Source organism: Ictidomys tridecemlineatus, chromosome 5 (assembly GCF_052094955.1).
Source record: "Ictidomys tridecemlineatus isolate mIctTri1 chromosome 5, mIctTri1.hap1, whole genome shotgun sequence".
Lineage (NCBI taxonomy): Eukaryota > Metazoa > Chordata > Mammalia > Rodentia > Sciuridae > Ictidomys > Ictidomys tridecemlineatus.
In genome coordinates, this window is record NC_135481.1 from 29964059 (window position 1) to 29986140 (window position 22082).

Sequence of the window (22082 nt, forward strand, 5' to 3'; positions counted from 1 at the left end):
GATTTTTATTTCATTCGTTCATTTATATTTTCTGCGATTAACTTAATTTATTCTCTGATCTTTATTATTTTCTTTCCTGCCTTCTATATGTTACAAGTTTATACGTTCTATTGATCTTTATTAAAGAAAGAGATTGTAAAAGACAAAGAATGAGGAACTGGGCTGGTGTTGTGGCTCAGCAGTAGAGCACTTGCCTCACACCTGAGAGACTCTGGGTTAGATCCTCAGCCACATAAAAATAAACAAACAAAATAAAGATATTGTGCGCATGTATAACTAAACAAATGTTAAAAAAATGAACTATTTCAGATTAAAGGAGTCTAATAAGGTAATGATAACTAACACATAATCTATTTTCTTTTACTCTAAATGATATTATTCCAACAGTTGAAGATATTTAAATAAACTCTATAGATTAGGTCATCGTATTTAAAAAAAAACTTTTTTAGTTTTAGATGGACACAATATATATATATATTATTTATTTATTTGTGGTGCTGAGGATCAAACCCATTGCCTTATATATGCAAGGCAAGTGCTCTGCCACTGAGCCACAATCCCAGCCCAGGTCATCATATTAAAAAAAAAATTTTTTTTTTAGTTGTAGATGGACACAATATCTTTATTTTATTTATTTATTTTTATGTGGTAATAAAGATCGAACCCAGTGCCTTGCATGTGCTAGGCGAGCGCTCTACTGCTGAGCCACAGCCCCAGCCCCATGTCATCATATTTAAAAAAAAAATTTTTTTTAAATATTTATTTTTTAGATGTAGTTGGACACAGTACCTTTATTTTATTTATTTTTATGTGGTGCTGAGGATCGAACCCAGGGCCTTGCATGTACTAGGCAAGCACTCTACCACTGAGCCACAACCCTAGCCCCTAGGGCATAATATTTTATCAATATTCCCTGACTTTGATAATTGTACTGTGGTCATATATGAATATTTTAAAGGAAATACTAAAGTACTAAGGAATAAAAAGGAATCATGCCTCCAACTCTCAGATGATTCAGATAAAAATATGTGTGTATAGAGAAATGGATGAAGCAGATGGGGTAAAATATTAACATTTGGGAATCTAGATAAGGTATATACAAGAATTCTTTGTAACTGTTCTTACTACTTTTTGTAAACTTGAAATTATATCAGTCAAAAGTAAAAATGTTACAAGAGAAAGAAGACATTATTGATATGGACTACTTTAAAATAGGAACTTCCTCAAAAACATTATTAATTCTGATGTGGTGGCATATACCTGTAATTCTAGCCATTTGGGAGAGTTGCTGAGGCTGGCCTAATTTGAGGCAGTGGGATCACAAGTTCCATACCAGTCTAGGCAAAGTAGTGAAATCTTTTTTTAAAAAATTTTGTTCTTTTTAGTTACACATGACAGTAGAATGTATTTTGACATCATACATATATGGAGTATAACTTCCCATTCTTGTGGTTTTACATGATGTGGAGTTGCACTGGTCGTGTATTCATAAATGAACATAGGAAAGTTATGTCTGATTCATTCTATTGTCTTTCCCATTCCATCCCCTCTCCCTTTCCCCCATCCCCTCTTGTCCAATCAGATGAACCTCTATACCTGCCCCCATTGTGAGTCAGCATCCACATATCAGAGAGTTTATTTTGTTTTTTTGGGATTGCTTATTTTACTTAGCATGCTATTCTCCAGTTCCATCCATTTACCGGCAAATGCCATAATTTCATTTTTCTTTATGAGTGAATAATATTTCACTGAGTGTATATATCACATTTTTATTATCTGTTTATCTCTTGAAGGGCACCTAGGTTTGTTCCATAGCTTAGTTATTGTGAATTGAGCTGCTATGAACAGAGACCCTTTTTCAAAATAAAAAATAAAAAGTGCTAGGGATGTATCTCAGTGCTAAAGGGTTCAATCACTAGTGTAAAACAAAAACAAAAACTGAGTTAAAACAGAACTAGTCAAGGCAAATTACCTTAGTAATGGGTATTTATTATAATTCTATAGAAGGGAAGTAGAAGATAAATCTGCAAAGAATCTTGTAATACCAGTTTTTGTACACCAGAGTTTCAGTTATTAGGAACTTGTCAGCTCTGTGGACTGGTTACTTTGTGGGCTATGTGATCTCATACAGTGTTTTGGTCTCGCTTTCTGTGGATCTTTTAAAACCTACTTGCATGAGAACCATTGTCTTGGCCTCTGCATGTAAAGTCCTTTGAGTTTAGTTTTGTTATTATCTGCTATAGTTCTTGCTATTTCTTAGTTGAATATCTGGGAAAAGAAATTTGGCCCAGCTCATTTTTTTTAAGCTAAGCCACACCACATTATATTTTGCTTCCCAGTCTACAGTTTTTGTTAATTCTTGGCCTTTGGATTCATGTGTCAATCCATGGTCCAATAAGTTGTATGCTGTGAGTATTTGTCATGTGGTCTGCCAGAGTTCCCCTTTCAGAAGGATAGTGGATGGGGCAGTTTTGCCTAGAAAGGCCTGTGAGTTAAGATGGGACAATATACTTGATATGATAATGCATGATTTTCTATTATGGGATGTTTAGGTCATTTCTACTTTTTATTTCATATAATGCATATCTTAGTACATATCTTAGTACTAATTATAATCTTTGTTTGCATGTTCAATGTTTTCTTAGGATAGAGTCCTAGAAATAAAGTTACTGAATCAAAGTACTTAAGTTTATTCACAGTCTCTTAATTTGTATTTTCAAATTGCTTTCCAGAAAAGTTGTGTGGTTTTATATTGTAGTAGTGTGAGAGTGATAGATGTGTCGTGCTCTTGCTCATTATTTTTCACTATTCTTTATTAAAGCGTAAAAAAAAAAGTGCATTTGGTTATCTCATGCTCAAAAGCCCTACTCTCTAGGTACATATTCTGAATCTCAAGGGATCACAGATCCTATATCACTGTTATACATCCTACTTTGCTAGCATTTTATTCTAGCATTCGCACTGTATTCCCTACTCTAATGTCCTAGCCAATTCTATATTTTCTTTAAAGTTGCATTTTGAATATTGCCAATGCTTCATCAATTTTGGGTCTCTTCAGGACAAGAGACAGATGTATTGAAGTAAAAGCAAGATTAATTGTCCAGGTATCCAGTGAACCATCAAAGAAGGGCAAATGGGCTTCAGAGTGATTGGAACTACAAAGCTGGTAGGAACAACTTCCTTCTCTTAGGGTTTTTATAAACTTCTTTTCTTGTGGTTTCTTCTTGTCTTCAGGCATCTGATCTATTTACTTCTTGAATTGAAGGATTCAGGTTCAAATCCTACATGTTTCTTAATGGCTGTCTTATTCCTTAGTATGTATTTTCAGTTCAACTCTTCTTGGGTTAAATTCTCTAAGGTGGGTTAATTGGCTTAGCTTGTCTTTTCCAGCAGGCTATTAGCCACTTGTCATTTTTGTGGACCATCTTCTAATCTTGGCAGCAATAAGCAAGGGAAAAGTCAAAAGACAAGAACAAAATGTGCCCACCTTCCTGGGGCTCAGTAAAACTGTATGCACTGTATTATTTATTTATTTATTTTGTAAATGGTACTAGGGATTGAACCCAGGGGTGCTTTACTATTGAGTTACATTCCCAGCCCGTTTTATTTTTATTTTGAGACAGGGTCTAACTAACTTGTCAAGGCTGGCCTGAAGCTTGTAATCTTCCTGCCTGTCATACTTCCTGGTATTTGGAATTACAGGTGTGTGCCACCATGCCTGGCTTTGGGAGCTTTTTGGAGCACATTTATGTCCTCACAGAATTATAGTTTGAAAGTTGAAAGGGAACTTTCCCTTTTATTTATAGAGAGATTGTGATTTGCTCATTGTTATAGTTGGTGTTAGCACCTCTAAATTCTTAGGAATGTACTCTTACCATCATATTAAAGGTATAAGTTTAATTATAACTTAATAATACAATCATGTTATATGAGCAAAATATTTAAAAACACTGATAGAGCCATCTCCCTCAAAACATTAACACTTATGTTAATTGGTTTTCTGGAAATTTCATATATATATAAAGTATTATGAAGTTGTAAAAAATATTACATATTACAGTTTGTATAATATACTTTTTAAAACTCTTTCAAATGTAAAATGTGTTAAGAACAATTTAGAAGCAATGTTTGGTCACAAAATATTATAAATTTAATATCATCAAAAAAGTCATTATTTCTTTGAAAGTAGTCATTTTAAAAAGTGGTATTTTGCTTTATTGTTTTTTATGAAGCAAATTGTTATATACTCCAAGCTTGAGAGAATGAATTTGAGGCCAAAAGGTAACTTCAAGATTTTACATGCCCACAATCCCTGAGGCTGGTGTTTTTACCCATATTATTATGATTTTCTTTTATTTTGTGATTTTCTTTAGAAGTTTTTGATCATTAGTACTTTGAGAATGTTTATTTATTTATTTATTCCTGTACTGGGGATTGAACCCAGTGGCACTTTACCACTGAGCTACGTCCCTCAGCCTTTTATTTTTTCTTTTGAGACAGGGTCTTGCTAAGTTGCTAAAGCTGACCTTGAACTTGTGATCCTCCTGCCTCTGCCTCCCAAGTTGCTGGAATTACATGTGTATACCCCCATGCTCAGAAAAATGGTTTGTTTTTAATGCTAGCATATAAAATAGTTATAAGAGATAAATTCTGGTTTCTGTTGTTAGACCTACCTTTTAATAGAATGCATGCAAGACGGAGACAGAACAGGTTTTGTGATGGTTAATTAGAATGAATTATTTAATTATTGCATATTTTCCTTTTCAAGGTTTCATTTTCCTTTTAGATTTACTAGCATCAGTAAACATTTTTCTATGTGCAGCAGTATAGAAGTAGTCTTATGGTAAATAACTTAGTATTTAGACATTTGTCATAGTTCTGTTAGCAAATTATCAAAATCAGCTAGTTTTTGACTAATATTAAAATTATCTTTTGAAATTTAAAATTTTAACTAAAGAAAGCTTTTTTGAAAAAAAAAGAAAGGTTTTTTTTTTTGAGGGGGGCTCAAGGGCCTTGTCCATGCTAAACACATGTGCTACCTCTGAGCTATACCTCTAGCCCAAGAAATTATTATTATTAGTATTATTATTTATTGCTTTTTGGTAGTTATTAGAGAGAAATAAAAATAACATTTTACCTTATACTATTTAATCACAAACAAAATATTTTCTCATTTTATTCTATCTTCTTTATAACCATCTATTTTTGTTTTCATACATTTGTATTCAAGTTTTGTCTTCTGTTTTGTTCAAAAACACCACAGGTAGCTTTACTTTTTTCTACTGCTCTTTGTAAGTACTATTAATTTTACATTTCCTGATGTCAGTTATTTCTAAAACAAATGTTCCCTTTGGTTACCACACAATGATTACTAGATAATTTCTAACACTCATCATTGACCTAGGGTAAATTTTTTTCCTCTTTATACATAGTATTAAGTTCTTTTTTGGTTTTTGATTTTGCTCACTCAGTACTCTTTTTTAAACTTTTTTTTAGTTGTAGATGGATATAATACCTTTATTTTATTGATTTATTTTAATGTGGTGCTGAAGATCAAACTCCATGTGTCATATATGCTAGGCAAGTAGGCTACCACTGAGTCATAACCACAGCCCTCACTCAGTACTCTTCAGTGGACGTTAGGTGTTGCAATGACTAAATTGTGTCAGTAAAATGTGTTCTCACTCTTGTGGCAAAAAGAGCAGCTTCTTCAAATGTTGCCCCCTTGCTGGTTTTCTAACTGTAGGGTGAAGTTACAGTGAATGGCAGGAGGTTTATTTACTTTGGGGGTGGTAGTGGTGTGTATTAGTTGACAGAATAAGCATTTTCTTTAGATGTAGAAACTTGTAGAAGAGATAAGTGGACCAATAGCATGAATACTTAGTTTATAGAGATGAAACACAAGTGGCTGATACATATGTGAAAAGATGCTTAACTTTCCTTCTAATGAAAATACAAAGTAAGGGCTGGGGATATAGTTCAGTTGGTAGAGTGCTTGCCTCACATGCATAAGGCCCTAGCTTCAATCCCCAGCACCACACACACACACACACAAAAAAAAAAAAAAAAAAAAAAGCAAAACAACAGGGCCTTGCCAGGTTTTGTTGGATAAGAAAGAGTGAAATATTTAGTTATGATCAGTGAGAAGTGGAGAAAAATTTTATATGATTAATGAGTGTAATCATTTTGGAGGGCAGTTTGCATTAGCAATTAATTTTTTTTTTTTGGTACCATAGATTGAACTCAGTGACACTCAACCACTGAGCCACATCCCCAGCCCGACTTTTTATATTTTATTTAGAGATAGGGTCGCACTGAGTTGCTAAGTACCTCACCTTTGCTGAAGCTGGCTTTGAACTTGTGATCCTTCTGACTCAGCCTCCTGAGCTGCTTGGGTTTACAGGCTTGCGCTACTGCGCCCAGCTAGCAATTAATCTTAGTTACTGACCCAGAAAACTATATTTTAGAATTTATTCTGAGGATACTTGGACACATCTGCATAAAATCATACATGGATGCTTATTGAAGTATTGTTTGCAGTAGTAAAAGATGGGAAAGTCACAAAATAGAATAGTATGCAATTGTTAAGGAGAGTGAAGTAATTTCTGTGCTGATATGCAAATTTATTCAAGGTGAGTTGTTATTAAATGGAAAAAGATTGCAGAATTTTATATGATTCCATTTATGTTAAAACATAAATGGATAAATCTGTACCTACTGAATATTTCAGCAAGTCTCCATTGGTAACTCTAAAGGTAACAAGTGATTATACCTTGGAGTGAGGAAGGATGATGGTCAAGGGTAAGAAGGTGACTTTAATTTTTCTATTTAGTTTTTAAATTTAGTACTTGTTATTTTCTTGATAAAAAGAAAATCTAACTATTGAAAACATTAAAATTAAACATTTTGAATCACTTCTTTATTTTGTAGATGACTTTAAGGAAAATTGTCCTTTTTAGAAATTAATTTCTAATTCTGAGAGTGTCATAAGGGGTTAGGATTTTAAATAAGTAACTAAAATGAAGAGGGAAAGAATGTTTTCTTGGGATTTTTTTTTTTTGGAGACAGGATCTTTCTGTGTTGCTGTGTTGTCATCCTCGAACTCTTGGGCTCAAGTGATTTTCCCTCCTCAGCCTCCTGAGTAGGTGGGACTTCAGGCCTTTGTGCCTGGCCTCTTGGGAAACTTTAGTCAATCTGTGCTTTACCTTCCTGATGGAAATATTTTTCCACAGATCAGCATTGGTCTCCCTAAGACTACTTTCAGAAGAGAATTCTGTACAACCAAGTGACATAACAGCCCTCTTTCTCTTTAGTCTTTCGTTCGTTTCTAGAGCACTTTGTCATAGTCACATAATGATGAAATTATCTAACAACATGTTTTTCAGAATGTGTCCCTGTTGAGTGGCACAGGACTATATTTGAACTCTGTATTTCCATAGGGAAGGTCATGTTGGTATAAGATTTTAAATAGTTTTTATTTCTTTACTGAACACTTTTAATTTATCTGAGATACAAAGAATATCTGAGAAATCAGAGCAGTGTTTGTGGGATTAGATTGTTTTCCTTTCTGAAAATAAGTCAAGACAAATATGTAAAAACTAAAGTTAGAGAAGACTGAATGAGTCACATGCACTTAATCATTCTTTACAATGACATTAAACTCTCTAGAGAAGCTAGCAGTATCTTTATTATGGTAATTTAGCATGTCATTTTAGAGAACTTTATAACTTCAGAAGATATTTAACTTTTTTCATAAAGTTTTACAAATATTTTATTAAGGTAAAAGAAGAAGCTCACTTTTTTTTTAAGTCTCAACTATTGGCAAGGCTGTTCTGATGAAATTTTGGATATCACAACTAAAAACATCAAAAGGAACCTTGGTAAGGCCACTCCATTTTTGTGCCCTTCCTTACAAAACCCCAGATTCCTATTGGGTGTATTATAAACAGAGGAACCAATCTTTAGTCCCCTGCTCTGAGCACACTCTATGTGGACTATTTTACGTCTCTTTGATATATAATGTAGGGAAAAGATGTAAGAATTTATAAGGGCCTGAGTCTGAATACTTTCTACTTACTGTATTATCTTGGGCAAATTAATGCATCTTTATACAGTGATAAAATCTACTTTCCTGGTTTCTAGCAAAGATTAAAGAGGAAGTGATGTAATCTTTATTGAGTATTTCTTTTGTCTTTTGGTAATATTTTGTCTATATCTGCAATGGCAGTTTGTCATTTAGTTGAGATTGGTGATTCACCAATCATCTCCCCATTAAATTAATGGGGGCCCATATTTTGTGGCTTTGTATTCCTAGTTCCTAGCCTAGGTGCATTGTTCTGTTTCTTAAATGAATGATGGATGTTTAGCACTATGCAAATAGATTTTCTACTTTAATTTTCAGTTTTCCTAAGAGATAGATAATATTTCTTGAATTTTATCATGGAGAAATACTCAGAGAGCTTAAATAACTTGCTTAAGATCACATATTATGGCAGAACTAAAATTGAAAACTCTTATGTATGATTTCAAACTATGCTTTTGTATCATTCTGCTTTGCTGAGGTAGTATTAGGCACTTCAGAAATTGTGATATGTTCAATATAAGATTTTTTTGCTATTTATTAATATAATTTTAAAGATTAGCATGGTGACACAAACATTTCTTCTCTTTATACTTAATATTCCCTTTCAGTTTAGACTTCCTGACTGCATGGTACACTAAGTCTGCCTTGTCTATAAGAATACGAATAGTCACTTCCTCTTGTGAGGGATTTTCTTCTTATTAATTTTGCTTAAAATTCTGTCTTTGCTTTTCCTTTAGAGAATTTTTTTGATATTTATAAGTACATGGGTTGAGGATGATTTATACTAATTATATCAGAATTTTGGTAACATCGGAAGTTTTAGTAATCAGAAGAAGTAGTTTGTCTCCTATCTGCTGCTTATATTCATTTTTCTTTTTCATTAGCAGTCATAATAGATGCTATGGGCATAGGCCACTGATTTAGATGTCATCACATGTTAGCACTGCCTTTTGGACCTCTTTTATAGGATATTAACACATTACTTAAAGGCATGGAAATAGGGAGAAAGATACCACCTCATAAATTTTATATTTATGTTGTTTTTATTGAGGATTTTTCATTTGAGGATCGGGTTGTTTTGGATATTTCATCATAAATAAAGTTTGAAAGAAAAAGAAAAGTTTACCCCCATCTGTCCCTTATTACCATTATAAAACTCACAAAATTGCAAAACAGATACCAATAATTGTGGCAATAGAATAAATATGTGGTTTTTGTCATTACAGTTACATTGAATGAGGACTTCTTGTTTTAGGCACTTGGGATTGACCTGAAGGGTACTTAACCCCTAAGCCACATCTCCAGTTCTTTTTATTTTTTATTCTGAGACAATGTTTCCCTAAGTTGCTGAGGCTGGCTTCGAATTTGTGATTCTCCTGCCTTAGCCTTCTGAGTTGCTGGGATTATAGGCATGTGCCACCATCCCAGGATGAACAGTTTTTAGTAGCTCTGTGTTATAGTTTATTTTTCAGACTATAGAGTTATTCTTACTCAATATTTTATGTAAATCATTTTATTTTTAAATTTATTTAGTTTTTTTTTTTTAACTACTTTGGGTTGGATTCTTTTCTCCCTATACCTGGTTGGGGGTGAGCGTGAGCGATAGAGGCAGGCTACATCTTGGATTCTCTTGAGCAACTGATGACTTTAGTTTTTGCCTCACTGCATGTAATCCTGCCTTGGGTGTTCATCTCTGTTTAACTAGCTCTTTAAGCCATCTGGAATTGTGTTAGAAAGTGCATGTCTGATTTCTCTCTTGATTTTTCTTAAGGCTGGTTTGAATCCTGGATATACAGTTATAATTTTCAGTACTTTTAATATTTTCAGGTAGAGGTTTTATTCTTTAGGGTTTTCAGAGATGTGCTTTGGAAAGAAACTAAACAGAATGATTTGTGACCTGCAGGGACAAAGACTGCAGTAAAACTGGAAGAACTCATTTCCTGTTAGTAGCAGTTTTTGAATGATAATGCTTGGAGTTCCATCAATTTATTTTTTGATGTGACTTTTAATATTCTTAGTTGTCAATTGATACTCTTATATTAACTATTTCATAAAATGTTCAATGTATATATTAAAATGGCAACAAAATCTAAGATCAAATATAATAATAATTAAAAAGTTATATATATCTTACATATCATAAATCTTCTTTTTAGGCATATGGATCAGGCTGTGATATTGTCATTTTGGCAAGTGACTTCGAATGTGTGCAGATCATTCCTGGTGCTAAGCATGGAAACATTCAAGTCAGCTGTGTGGAGTGTTCTAACCAACAAGGAAGAGTAAGGGATTTAATTACTTAATTTTTCATTTTTAATGTATTTAATAATGTTAGAATATTCTTATGCTTTTATGTAAGGCTTTTCTATGATTTTTATTTATATTTCTGTGTAAATGGCTATTGATTGGAGTTGTAACGGGAAAAGTTGTGTACAACTTGTAAAGTGCTCTTAAGCTGACAATGTCATAATTATTTGTTCTACAGGTATCTACTGTTTTGAAAGATCTATAGCTCTCACAATCTCATACATACTCCTTTTCTGACAGTAGATAATTCCAGCAGCCATTAAGTTAATAGAAGGGAAGTAGTAGGCTTTTATCTTCTCTATTTGACATTCCTTATGTGATTAAACCTTAACTTAAGTCCTTTGAAGAGGACTGTTCAATTCTTTTCCCTCCAGGTACAGTGGATGACTTTGTGATATCTCCTTAGTTAATTTCTCCTTCTTGATGGTTTCTCAGTTAGCATTTATGATTGATGATACAATTAATGCCATTTTATTTGATACATTCTTAAGACCTGATGATGTCTTTCTCTACTTTTCATGGTTTTTATATTATTTTTTACTGGGTTATACAATTTCTGATAAAGAGATGTACCATTGAAATGTATTTTTGTCATTGAAGTTATTTCTATATTAAAAATTAAATAATTATTTTGGAGAAGATGATTTCTTTAAGTAGGTGAGCTTTGTATTTGTTACATAAAGCCTGTTGAATTTGTTGATAACCCAGAAAATAATATTAAGTCTAGTATACTTCCAGGTATGTCTGTGGAAGGAAATAAACCACGAATGCTGCATTCAGATTATATTGTATGTAATTAGTTTTTTGAAAAGAAGATGGTCTTTATTTTACTTTTTCCTAAATATTAATGTTATGTTCATTCTTTTTTAGATTGCAGCTTCATATGGTAATGCTGTTTGTATTTTTGAGCCTCTGGGCATAAATTCTCATAAGAGAAATTGTGTAAGTACTAACTGATAGTAGAATACCTTAGAATCTAGTTAACTTTACTTTTTTATTGAAAAACTTTTACTTTTAATTGTTCTAATTAACTTTAGAATCTAGTTGGTAGAAATAAAAGAGTTAAGAGCTGGTGCTGAAAGTGGGCTAGAATATCAGTGTAAAGTTGATAAGGGTATTTTAGAAACCCACATTTGTAGAGTATTGCTAATTGTCACTTCTTATGTTGAGATTTATGCTAGTATGAACTATTCTAATTTCTTACTATCTCTATCTGATGTCTGGTTCCCTATTAATTCTTCTTTTCCTCTTCCCATCTTTACTCTCAACAGAGCAGGTTATAATACTTCTTTTATTTAAATTCTATAGTTACTCCATATATCTCTCAAATTAAAAGCCCCAAAGCCTTAAAATAGATTATTATTTTTTAAAAAATATTTTTTAGTTGTCAGTGGATTTGTATTGTATTGTATTGTATTTATTTATTTACATGTGGTGCTGAGAATCGAACCCAGTTCCTCACACATGCTAGGCAAGTGTTCTACCATTGAGCTACAACCCAGCCCTTAAATTAGATTATAACCTTCCCTTTCCCCAGTGCCACATTTAATTACCTCTCAGCTCATCTCCTACTGTTCTTATTCTCCCTGATTCCACTCCAGTTGCACTGGTAAATTTTTACTGTTCCTCAATTACCCTCCCATTTTAGGGCTTTTGCATTGGCTATTTTGGGAATGTTTTTCCTCCGTATAGCTCCAGGGCTAGCTTCTGCATATTTTTTTATAGATTTTTTTGTTGAAAAATACTTTTTCAGTGAGGCCTACCTTGACCACAATTTTATAAAAATTACAACTTACTTCTACTCTTCTTATCTATTTTAAACTTTTTTCCATAACACTTGTGTGTTTGATGTATCCATACGGAATAGGGAACATTATTTCTTTTATTCATTGATTCATTCTAAATACTTGGTACTTGTAAATATTTGTTTATTGAAGTTAGAGGCTTTGATAAGTTCACCACCAGCTTCGAGATCTAGTACACCACATTGAGAAACATTCACAATTTTACTGAGTACTGAATTTTATTTACTATTCAGAAAATTTTACATTCATTTAACCATTCATTCTGTTAAAAATTACTACATGCAGCTGGGCATAGTGGCATACGCCTGTGATCCCAGTGACTTAGGAAGCTGAGGAAGGAAGATTGCAAATACAAGCCCAGCCTTAGCAATTTAGCAAGACTCTGTCTCAAAATAAAAAGGCCTGGGGATGTAGCTGATTTGTAAAGTGCCCTTGGTGCAATTCTTAAAACAAAACTACATGCATCAGAACTCCTCAGTCACTCAAAATAATCAAAACTGCAAATGTTAAATATGAATGTTGAATATCTATTTATAAGTAATTTTAAACTATATTTTTCCTTCCTTTCCCTTCCCTCCCTCCCTCCCTCCCTTCTTTCCTACCTTCCTCTTTCTTTTCTGCCTTACTCTTTCTTTTCTCTTTCTCTGTTTTCCTCTTTCTTTTGAAACAGGGTCTTCCTCTGAGGCCCAGGCTAGTCTCAAACTCCTGGATTCAAACCATCTTTCTGCCTTAGCCTCCTGAGTGACTGGGACTATAGTTGTGCACCACTATGCCCAGCTTCTTTAAAAAGTTTTTTTAAAAATGAAATGCATTAAAATTAGTTTTGGTATATTTCATTAAATATGTATATTTGATAACTTCTTTTAATGTTTCTAAAAACAGTTGAATTAAAATGCTGTTCTTTATAGTAATACTGTGAAATGAATATCAAATTTTGAAGTACTTATGAGTCACTTAGAGTGCTTACTCATAGAGTGTTTATCTAGCATGCATGAGCCCTGGTTCATTCTTGAGCTCTGTGAAAAACAAAGCAAAACAAAACATTGTCACCTAGAGTACATATTTAAATTCATATTCCCTCAAATTTCTGCAGTTGTAGCTGGTTCATGGATTACATTCTAAGGAACACTAAAAGAAAGCATATTATATATTATATATATATATAAATATCTAATATATATAATTATCAAATATATATATTTGTTTTAAATGTCTGATTACACTGTGATATGGTCTTTTATACATACTTTCATTACATTTCTTTAAAATATACATTTATTTTAAAGTTTGTAATTTTAGGAATTATTTAATTATTATTTTAAAATAGATTTGCTGAGTAGTTTTTAAATACATTTGCTGAGTAGTATTTAAAATACTTTTGAGGCTGATGTTGGTTAACAATGGTAGGCTTTAAAAAACAACTTTTCCCTGATTATAAAATACAAAATTATTTTTAGATAATGAAATGTAGGTTTTACATGTAGAAGTACTCAAGAAACCTTGTATAAATTATTTATTAAACATTTAAAAATATTATAAAGAGAAAAGGTATTTAAAAACGTTTTAGTTGCTAGACAGTTAATATATAACTTATCTGAGGATATATGGCTTTACATTGCACTGTATTTTTACAAAAGGATATTATATTTACATACAGCAAAGAAATGTATTAACTTTTATACTGTATTTCGTGTTGAAGGCTTTTGACTTTGAAACTTTAAATCTCCTTTTAGAATGAAAATATTTTTAAAAATGGGTGGAAATTATTCAAATATAATATACATCAGGTTTGTGCATTATAGGTTACGTAATCTGTTCACTTCTTGAAGTATATTTAATTTTCTTTTAGACATTAAATCCATTGGATTATGATATGCATTTCTTTCTTTACACTTTTAAAAAATATACATTTATTTTATTAAACATTTTTGGCCATCTTTGTAGCAAGCATTAATAAGACTGAAGATACAAAGACTTTTATGGTATAGTTACTACCCTTGAAAAGTTGCAATTTACTAAGAGAGTCAGATACATAAATGACTGATAATTATGTCATCAATGTTTTAATGACAGAATGTCAAAGTGCTTTGGGTGCTATCAGAATGTCAGAGAAAGCTTCATAACAGACATGAAGATTTAGCTAAATCTTAATGGAAACTTAGGAATTTTCAGATGGAGAAGAGGGGAATATATCTTAAGTGTAAAAGTATACTTATAGACATGGAAGGAAGCCTGAGAGAACATGCTTGTTTGGGTTTGGCCAACAGCTTAATGTGGCAGAATAAATGCTAAGTGGGACCATTTATTGGAATATTATTTTAAAAATAGCATATGAAAATAATGGTGAAGTATTTGCATCTTCATTTTAGATCATAAGGGCTTAAGTTGAAGAAAATAATGAAATGGTGGGGTTTTGGGATGTTTTTAAAACATATTTTTCTTTTTTCTTTCTCTCTACATGTTTCAGCAACTCAAGTGTCAGTGGCTTAAAACTGGGCAGTTTTTTTTGAGTTCCGTGACATATAACTTAGCATGGGACCCTCAAGGTACCTGGCAATTATATTTACAAATTATTAAAACTAAATATTTGTTTTAAATGTATGATTACAGTATGATATGGCCTTTCATAATAAGAAAACGATCAATATTATATTTTCCTTTTGTTGATGAATAAGTATACTTCTTTCTTGATATATACTGCTTTGAACAATGCTTAATTTACTATTCTGTGCTTTTTTGTCTTTGCCTTTTAGTGTTTTATTTCAAGAAATAGTGATGTTTTTCCTTAGTTAACATGTGCTTCACCTTACTCTTAGCATATTTACTAAGAGACAAAATCGTCAATAAAACAGAGACCAAAAAAACTCCACCATATTTTGTTATCATTTATAATTCAGGAAATTTCTATCTTTAATCTCCAAAGATTAGGAACTTCTAATGATAATAGCTGTTGGCCCCTTTTACATTCACAATTAATAAGAGTTATTTTTATATTCCATGTAGAAAACCGAATTTCATTAATTTGTAGTTATGCCTCATGTCATTTTATACTGTATATAGTATATATTATACATATGAGAGGTTTGGGGATTTCTTATTCTACTTTTACTCTCTCTCCTTTTTTTTTAAGACTTGCTAGATACATAATAGCTCTTCACTAGTAAGCTTTTCTTGTTTAGGGATTCTTTTTTCACTCTCTTCTAGGGGATGCTTCTAAATATGTATACTCCAAGTGTTTTTCATAGGAAAGTATTGTGTGTTTTTCCTCTGATAGTTTGCAGACCAAGGTAGACGCCCACAAGTGCATTTCTTTCCCAAGATAATCCTTGCTTATTCATCAGAACTTTCTTTAATTTTCAGATAACAGATTGTTGACAGCAACTGATTCTGTTCAGTTGTGGGCTCCTCCAGGAGGTGATATTCTAGAAGAGGAGGAAGAAATTGATAATAAAATTCCTCCTGTTTTAAATGATTGGAAGTGCGTCTGGCAGTGCAAGTTAGTGTCTAACTCTGTTATTATGATCATTAATTTAAAAAAATGCTTTCTAAATTATGTTTCCTTTTACAAAGATTTTTATTTTTTGATGGTACCATTTCATTCAGAAGCCTCAAAAGTAGAATTTTTCTAACCAAAACCGATTATATTATAATGTCATCCTTCAGTTTGTGCCATAAATGTTTATAAAAAAGTATAGCAGTATTTTCAGGAGAGCTCCAGGACTTGAGTTGACAGGATTGACATGTAAAAATTATTAATTAGTAGGTAATATATAAACTAGGAAGCTGCCAGTTATTCTTTCAAGTGGAAGGATGGCTGCACCATTAACATTAACATGGATTATATGAAAAGGGCCAGTTAGTCAGAGAAGATGATGAGCTCAGTTTTTAACATTTTGTGGGTGGGGGTACCCTGTATTCATATTACTTATGTTTTTTCTTTCTCTAAAGTGAACTTTGTATTAGCTTTAATTAATTTGTTATTAAGAAGGTGTGTTTTTTTTTAATTTTTAGGGAGGCAAAACGTTCATGTTCTAATGATTGTAACTTTGAAGTAATGAAAATTTTATCTTGATCATTTACATGTACTGGGTACCAGATTTTAAAAATGCTAACTGTTTAAGTTTGTTTTTTTGTTTTAGAACTTCAGTCTCTGTACATTTGATGGAATGGTCTCCTGATGGTGAATATTTTGCTACTGCTGGAAAGGTAAAGGATCAAACAAAAAACTAAAACAACTAAAAATGTTCCTTATTCATCTGTATTTTCTATTTCTTTCTTTGTAAAATTGGGATACTACTATTCTATACAGCTGGCCAGAGAAATAGTAATAATGTTTATGAGGCTGGGAATATAGCTCAGTGGTAGAACACTTGCTTGCCATTTGTGAAGCCCTGGGTTTGATCTCCAGTGCAACCAAAAAACCCCACAAAAAAAAATAGAAAAAATATAAACCATGTGTAGAAGACCTGGTATGTACTATGTGGTACGCAGAGAAATAATGGCTATTATTATTAGTTTTACTTGAACTTAGCTCATATACATTTTTAAAAACTAATTTTTACATTTACAAATAGTGTATTTAATTTAATTTTAGTTAATTAATTTATTTTGGTACTGGAGATTGAACCCAGGGCACTTTACCACAAGCTATATTCCCAGACCTTCATATTTTTATTTAGAAACATGGTCTCCCTAAAGCTGGCCTTCAACTTGTGATCCTCCTGCTTTCAGCCTCCCAAATATAACTTTTTTTTGGCACTGGGGATTGAACCCAGGAGCATTTAATCAATGAGCCACATCCTCAGCCCTTTTTTGTATTTTATTCAAAGACAGGATCTCACTGAGTTGTTTAGGGCCTTGCTAGTTTGCTGAGCCTGGCTTTGAACTTGCAAATTCTCCTGCCTCAGCCTCCCAAGCCACTGGGATTACAGACATGCGCCATCACACATGGCCCAAATATAATTTTATTAAAAGGAAAATTGTGCTATTGGATTCATGATGAAAAGAAGTTCTTTAACTCATTCTTCCCACTCTTATTTCCAGTGTACTGAGGCAATTATTCATCAAGTTGAATGTTTTGATATTTCCTTCCCTGTTCCTAAATAACTTGCTAAAACTTATGTTTTTTTCTACCCTGTTTCATGTATCGTTTCTTACCTTCCTAGGAAGGAAGCTGAGATTTTAGCTTTCTAGCCACTGCTTCCAGCCCTATCCCCACATCTAATGCATATTTGCTTTCCATACTTTAATCTTCCTGGTGTAGATATCTGATATTTTGGGGTAAATTGGTATTTATTGTTACATTGTTAAGATGGGCCTGGAAATGGGCCTCATTCTCCTTCAAATGTGTTTCTGCTTTCCCAAATGAACCTGTCTCTGGAAAAAAAAAAAAAAGAGATTGTATGATATTTTTCATAGGTATAATCAGTTGTAGACAGTAATATCTTATACCTAACTAATTCATCCACAGAATTACTGACAGAATTTGGTATTATATCTAGAATAATCTCACATAGAAAATATCCTGGAAATGTGTTTTCTCTGCTCAAATCTGGCTTTGTTTCTCTACAAGTATAAACTAACAAAACTATCATTTGAGGATTTTCTTTTACCAACTGTGGAAATTCTCTTTGCCTTTCTTCTTTGTTAAATTCTGTTTTTTTTTTTTTAATCATTATTTATCTTCTCTCTTTGTTTTGATAGAGGTATGCTCCAGTAGGTTTCTGAGAAAAGAATAGGAATAAACGTTTTTGAGGCCTTGTATATCTTAATTTTTTTTTCCTTCTCCTTGATTTGGTTGGGCCTAGAATTAGTTTGAAATCACTGTTCCTCAGAATTTTTAGTGTCAGTATTTTATTGCCTCCTGGCTTCTAGTGTTGTTATTGAGAAATACAATACCAGTATGGTTATACTCCCCAGTCTCTAGCTACAGAGGTTTTGAGGCGGTTCTCCTTATCCCCAGAGTTCTGAAACTTCATTATGATGCCTATGTTTTGAGTTAGTCCTCTGGAAACATTTCAGTATCTGCCTCTAATGGATAAAGACTTTGTTGTTTAGGCTATTTGGCGGACCTGCTTAATCTGGAAATTCATGTCCTTCAGTTCTAAGAGAATATTTTTATAGTCTTTCCTTCTCTGTCTTTCTGGATCTCTTCTTATTCAAATGTGTACCTTATTTTCTAACCCTCTAATTTGCTATTTTTCCCTTCTATATTTTCCATCTCCTCATCTTTTTACTTCATTTCTGGGGAATTTTTCAGCTTAAATTTTGAAATAATTTTTTTCCCTGTGATTACATTTTTAATTTCCAAGAGTTCTTTCTTATTATCTGTTTCTTTTTAAAATTATATTTTTTATGAGTACAGAAAGTATATATATATATATATATGTATATATATATATATATACATACATATATATATATATATAAAACTTATAATATACTTTGTGTGTGTCTGTGTGTGTGCATGTGGAAATTGAACTCAGGGGTACTCTACCACTGAGCTACATTTCTGGTCCTTTTTATTTTTTAGTTTGAGACAGGGGCTCAACAAGTTGCCAAGGCTGGCCTTGAACTTGAAATCCTCTTGCATCAGTTTCCCAAGTCACTGGGATTGTAGGCATGTACCACTATGCTCAGCTATATAACATATTAAAATGAAACAAATTAAAAAATATAAAACAAATTAAAAAATCACTACTCAACTGGAGACAACTAAAATTAATGGGCCTTATCTTCCTCCTTACATCTCTTCTTTCTCCTCCCACCCCAATGAGAATCTTGAATTTTATGTTTTATCATTTTATTGCTTATTTAAAAAAATAATTTCACATGTGTAAATTCTCAAATAATATAATGTTTTACTACAGTTTTGAGCTTACACCATATAGTTGATTTTTTTATGCAACTTAATTTTTGTAATCTTTGGAGGTATTGCCAGTTTTCCAAAGCATTTATACTACTTAACACTCTACTAATAGTGTACATAGTTCCTATTGTTCGTTGTCAGCACTGATGTAGTCAGACTTTTAATCTTTTGTATTTGGTGAATGCCCATGTTACCTCATTGTAGGTTTAAAGGGAATTTCCATTTAATAAGGTTGTTAAATACCCTTTCATAGGTTTATTGGGTATTTGGATGACTGATTTAAAAGCAAACGATGGGTCAGCCCCTTGTCTAATTTTTAAACAGTTGTTAATCTTTTTTCTTACTGATTTGTAGGAGTTCTTTATTTCTGGGTATGAACTCTTTATCAATTACATTTTGTAAAGATGTTCTCTCACTTATTACTTATTCATTCACTTTATTAATGATATCTTTTTGTGAATAGTGGTATTTAATTTTAACATCAAGATTATTAAGTTTTTTTCCTTTAAGGTTGAGCTCTGTTTAATAAATTTTTCTACGTTGAGATTCTGAGGATTTTCTTATATTAATAGTATTTTTTTCCCCTCTTGTTTTTGGTATCAGGGATTGAATCCAGACATGCTTAACCACTGAACTACATTCTCAGACATTTTATTTTTAATTAAAAAAAATTTGAGACAGGGTCTCACTAAATTGCTGAGACTGACTTCAAACTTGTCATCCTTCTGCCTCAGCCTCACAAGTTACTAGCATTACAGGCATGCACCACTGTGCCCGGCTTATTGTATAATCATCTAGATGAGTTTCTTAAAGTTTTGTTTTTCTGTTTTTGTCTTTTATCTAGTGGAGCCTATATATCCTTCTAAACAGTATTATTTTTTAAAATGCATAAAAGAAAATACACAACATTATAAAGGAAATGTTAAAATAATGACTTCATGATACTGAATTTTGTGATAATAGACATATACATTTTAATAAATGCATATAATAACAAAAAATTAGATCTCAAATATGAACAGGTTAAAGTTTAATTGCATTTAAATTTTGCATATGTAATAAAAACTTCCGTATATCACTTTATAAAGTAAAGCTAAGCTTTCCAAGAATATCAGTATTCATCCATGGCTCTTTGAGTTAATCTCTAGTTGTGAAAACATTCAAATTTACTGTTTTGTGGTTGCATAATTACTTGGCATAGAGTTAGTTGCTCAATAGTTACATGAATAACATAGACAGGAAAACTGCACAGCACATTATAGCCAGGAAGATTGCGATCATGTGTAGTTTAGTGGTAGTTTCAATAACAAACAGTTTCCAAGTAAAGATGAATGTAAAAACATTTTGATATATAGCAACTGTCATATGATATGAAAATATTTATGATCTCTAAGATCATGTGTAGTGCTAATGTTACTTTGGTTTATTGAACCATTTCCTTCAATTAGCAGTTTTGAAAATAGAGAATTGTTCTTCTCCATCCAAGTTCATGGTACTACTGGGTCTTAATTTTCTTAGTTTCCCTAGATGTAGACCTTGAGATAAGGATTCAAATATCAGTAGTTAATATGGGAATGATTACAAGAAATATACTGACTTTGAGGAATACATTAATGAACTTGAAAATATACCCTTTTTTTAGTGCCTTTCCAAGCTTAATTCTCTGGACACCCTGGTAGCCAGTGTTCCTTGCACACAGCATTCCTTACACATGTTCATTTTTCATACACGTCAAAAATTGAGGGCTGGTAAGGACACAGCATTGATTCTCAGCACTCAACCAGCTCCTTGAAAACTGCAGGCAAAGATATGTAGATGCATTCAGTTGAAACTGGCACACCAAAATACTAAGGCACAATGAGATACAGATGATGTATTGCAAATATCTTTTGTATCTTGACTTCTAACCATGGAACCTTTGGGTCAGGGAACCTTGGGCTAAGAATTCCTATTCTAGAATCTGGAAATTTTATGTTTTGTTTTTCACATTTAGGTCCAAAAAGTCTTTATGGAATAATTTTTAGGTATGGTTAGGAGGAAACCAAGTTTAATTTTTCCATATGACTATCCAATTGTCGTATACAACTTATTAAAAAGCCTTTCTTTTCTTCATTGCTCTGTATGCCTTTTTTTGTTATAAAATCAAAGTCCCTATTTCTGTGGGTCTGTTTCTGGGCTCTTTTCTCTAGTCCATTGGTCTTTTCTTGTGCCAGTGCCATCTGTCTTAATTGCTATAGCTTTTAAATTGTTTTGATATCTGGTAGAGCAAGTTCTCCCATCTTGTTTTTCTTTTGTAAGATTAGTGTGTTTATTTTTGGCCCTTTGTATTTCCATATAATTTTAGAATAAGCTGATAAATTTTATAAAACAAATGAACAGAAACTCTTTTATGATCTTGATTGGTATTGCATTGACTTTATACGTCAGTTTGGGGAGAATAAACATTTTATAACATTTAGTTTTTCCATCTAGGAACATAGAATGGACATTTGTTTATTTAAATGTTTCATTTTCCTCAGTAATATTTTATTAATTTTCTATGTGGAGATCATAAACATATTTAGTTAGATTCATTCCTAGGTGTTTGATATTCTTTTTTTTTGGGGGGGGCGGTGGTTACTGGGGATTGAACTCAGGGGCACTTGACCACTGAGCCACATCCCCACCTAAGGGTATCACTGAGTTGCTTAGTGCCTTGCTTTTGCTGGGATGCTGGGATCACAGGTGTGTACCACTGTGCCTGGCTGTTTGATATTCTTGATGCTATTATAGATGATATCATTATGCAAATATCACTTAATAATTGTTGCTAGTATATGGACGTGTGATTAATTGAAAAAAATTTTATTTTTTAGTTACAGTTGGACACCATACCTTTATTTTACTTATTTATTTTTATGTGGTGTTGAGGATCGAACCCAGGGCCTCGCATGTACTAGGTGAGCACTCTACCGCTGAGCTACAGCCCTAGCCCCTGATTAATTTTTGCATATTGGCATTATGTCCAGCAATCTTACTA

At 32.4% G+C, this 22082-nt stretch overlaps 1 protein-coding gene and 1 non-coding gene across 10 annotated transcripts in view; one reads left to right on the top strand and one right to left on the bottom strand.

Moving 5' to 3' along the window:
- The window catches only part of Dmxl2 (Dmx like 2), a 152677-nt gene that overhangs the window by 18746 nt on the left and 111849 nt on the right, over positions 1-22082 (top strand). For 7 of the 9 annotated variants that reach the window (XM_078049610.1, XM_005316570.4, XM_005316568.5 and 4 more), the window contains exons 2-6: positions 10240-10365; positions 11261-11332; positions 14663-14741; positions 15556-15691; positions 16335-16401. In XM_078049610.1, the coding sequence (XP_077905736.1) occupies positions 10240-10365; positions 11261-11332; positions 14663-14741; positions 15556-15691; positions 16335-16401 (480 nt within the window). Of the gene's footprint in view, positions 1-3118; positions 3167-7820; positions 7881-10239; positions 10366-11260; positions 11333-14662; positions 14742-15555; positions 15692-16334; positions 16402-22082 lie in introns of those variants that run through there. The other 2 variants (XM_078049609.1, XM_078049607.1) reach the window with 2 other exon arrangements.
- On the bottom strand, positions 7863-7987 carry LOC120887079 (small nucleolar RNA SNORA11). Its single transcript, XR_005730247.1, has one exon. It is a non-coding gene; the product is annotated as a small nucleolar RNA SNORA11 (small nucleolar RNA).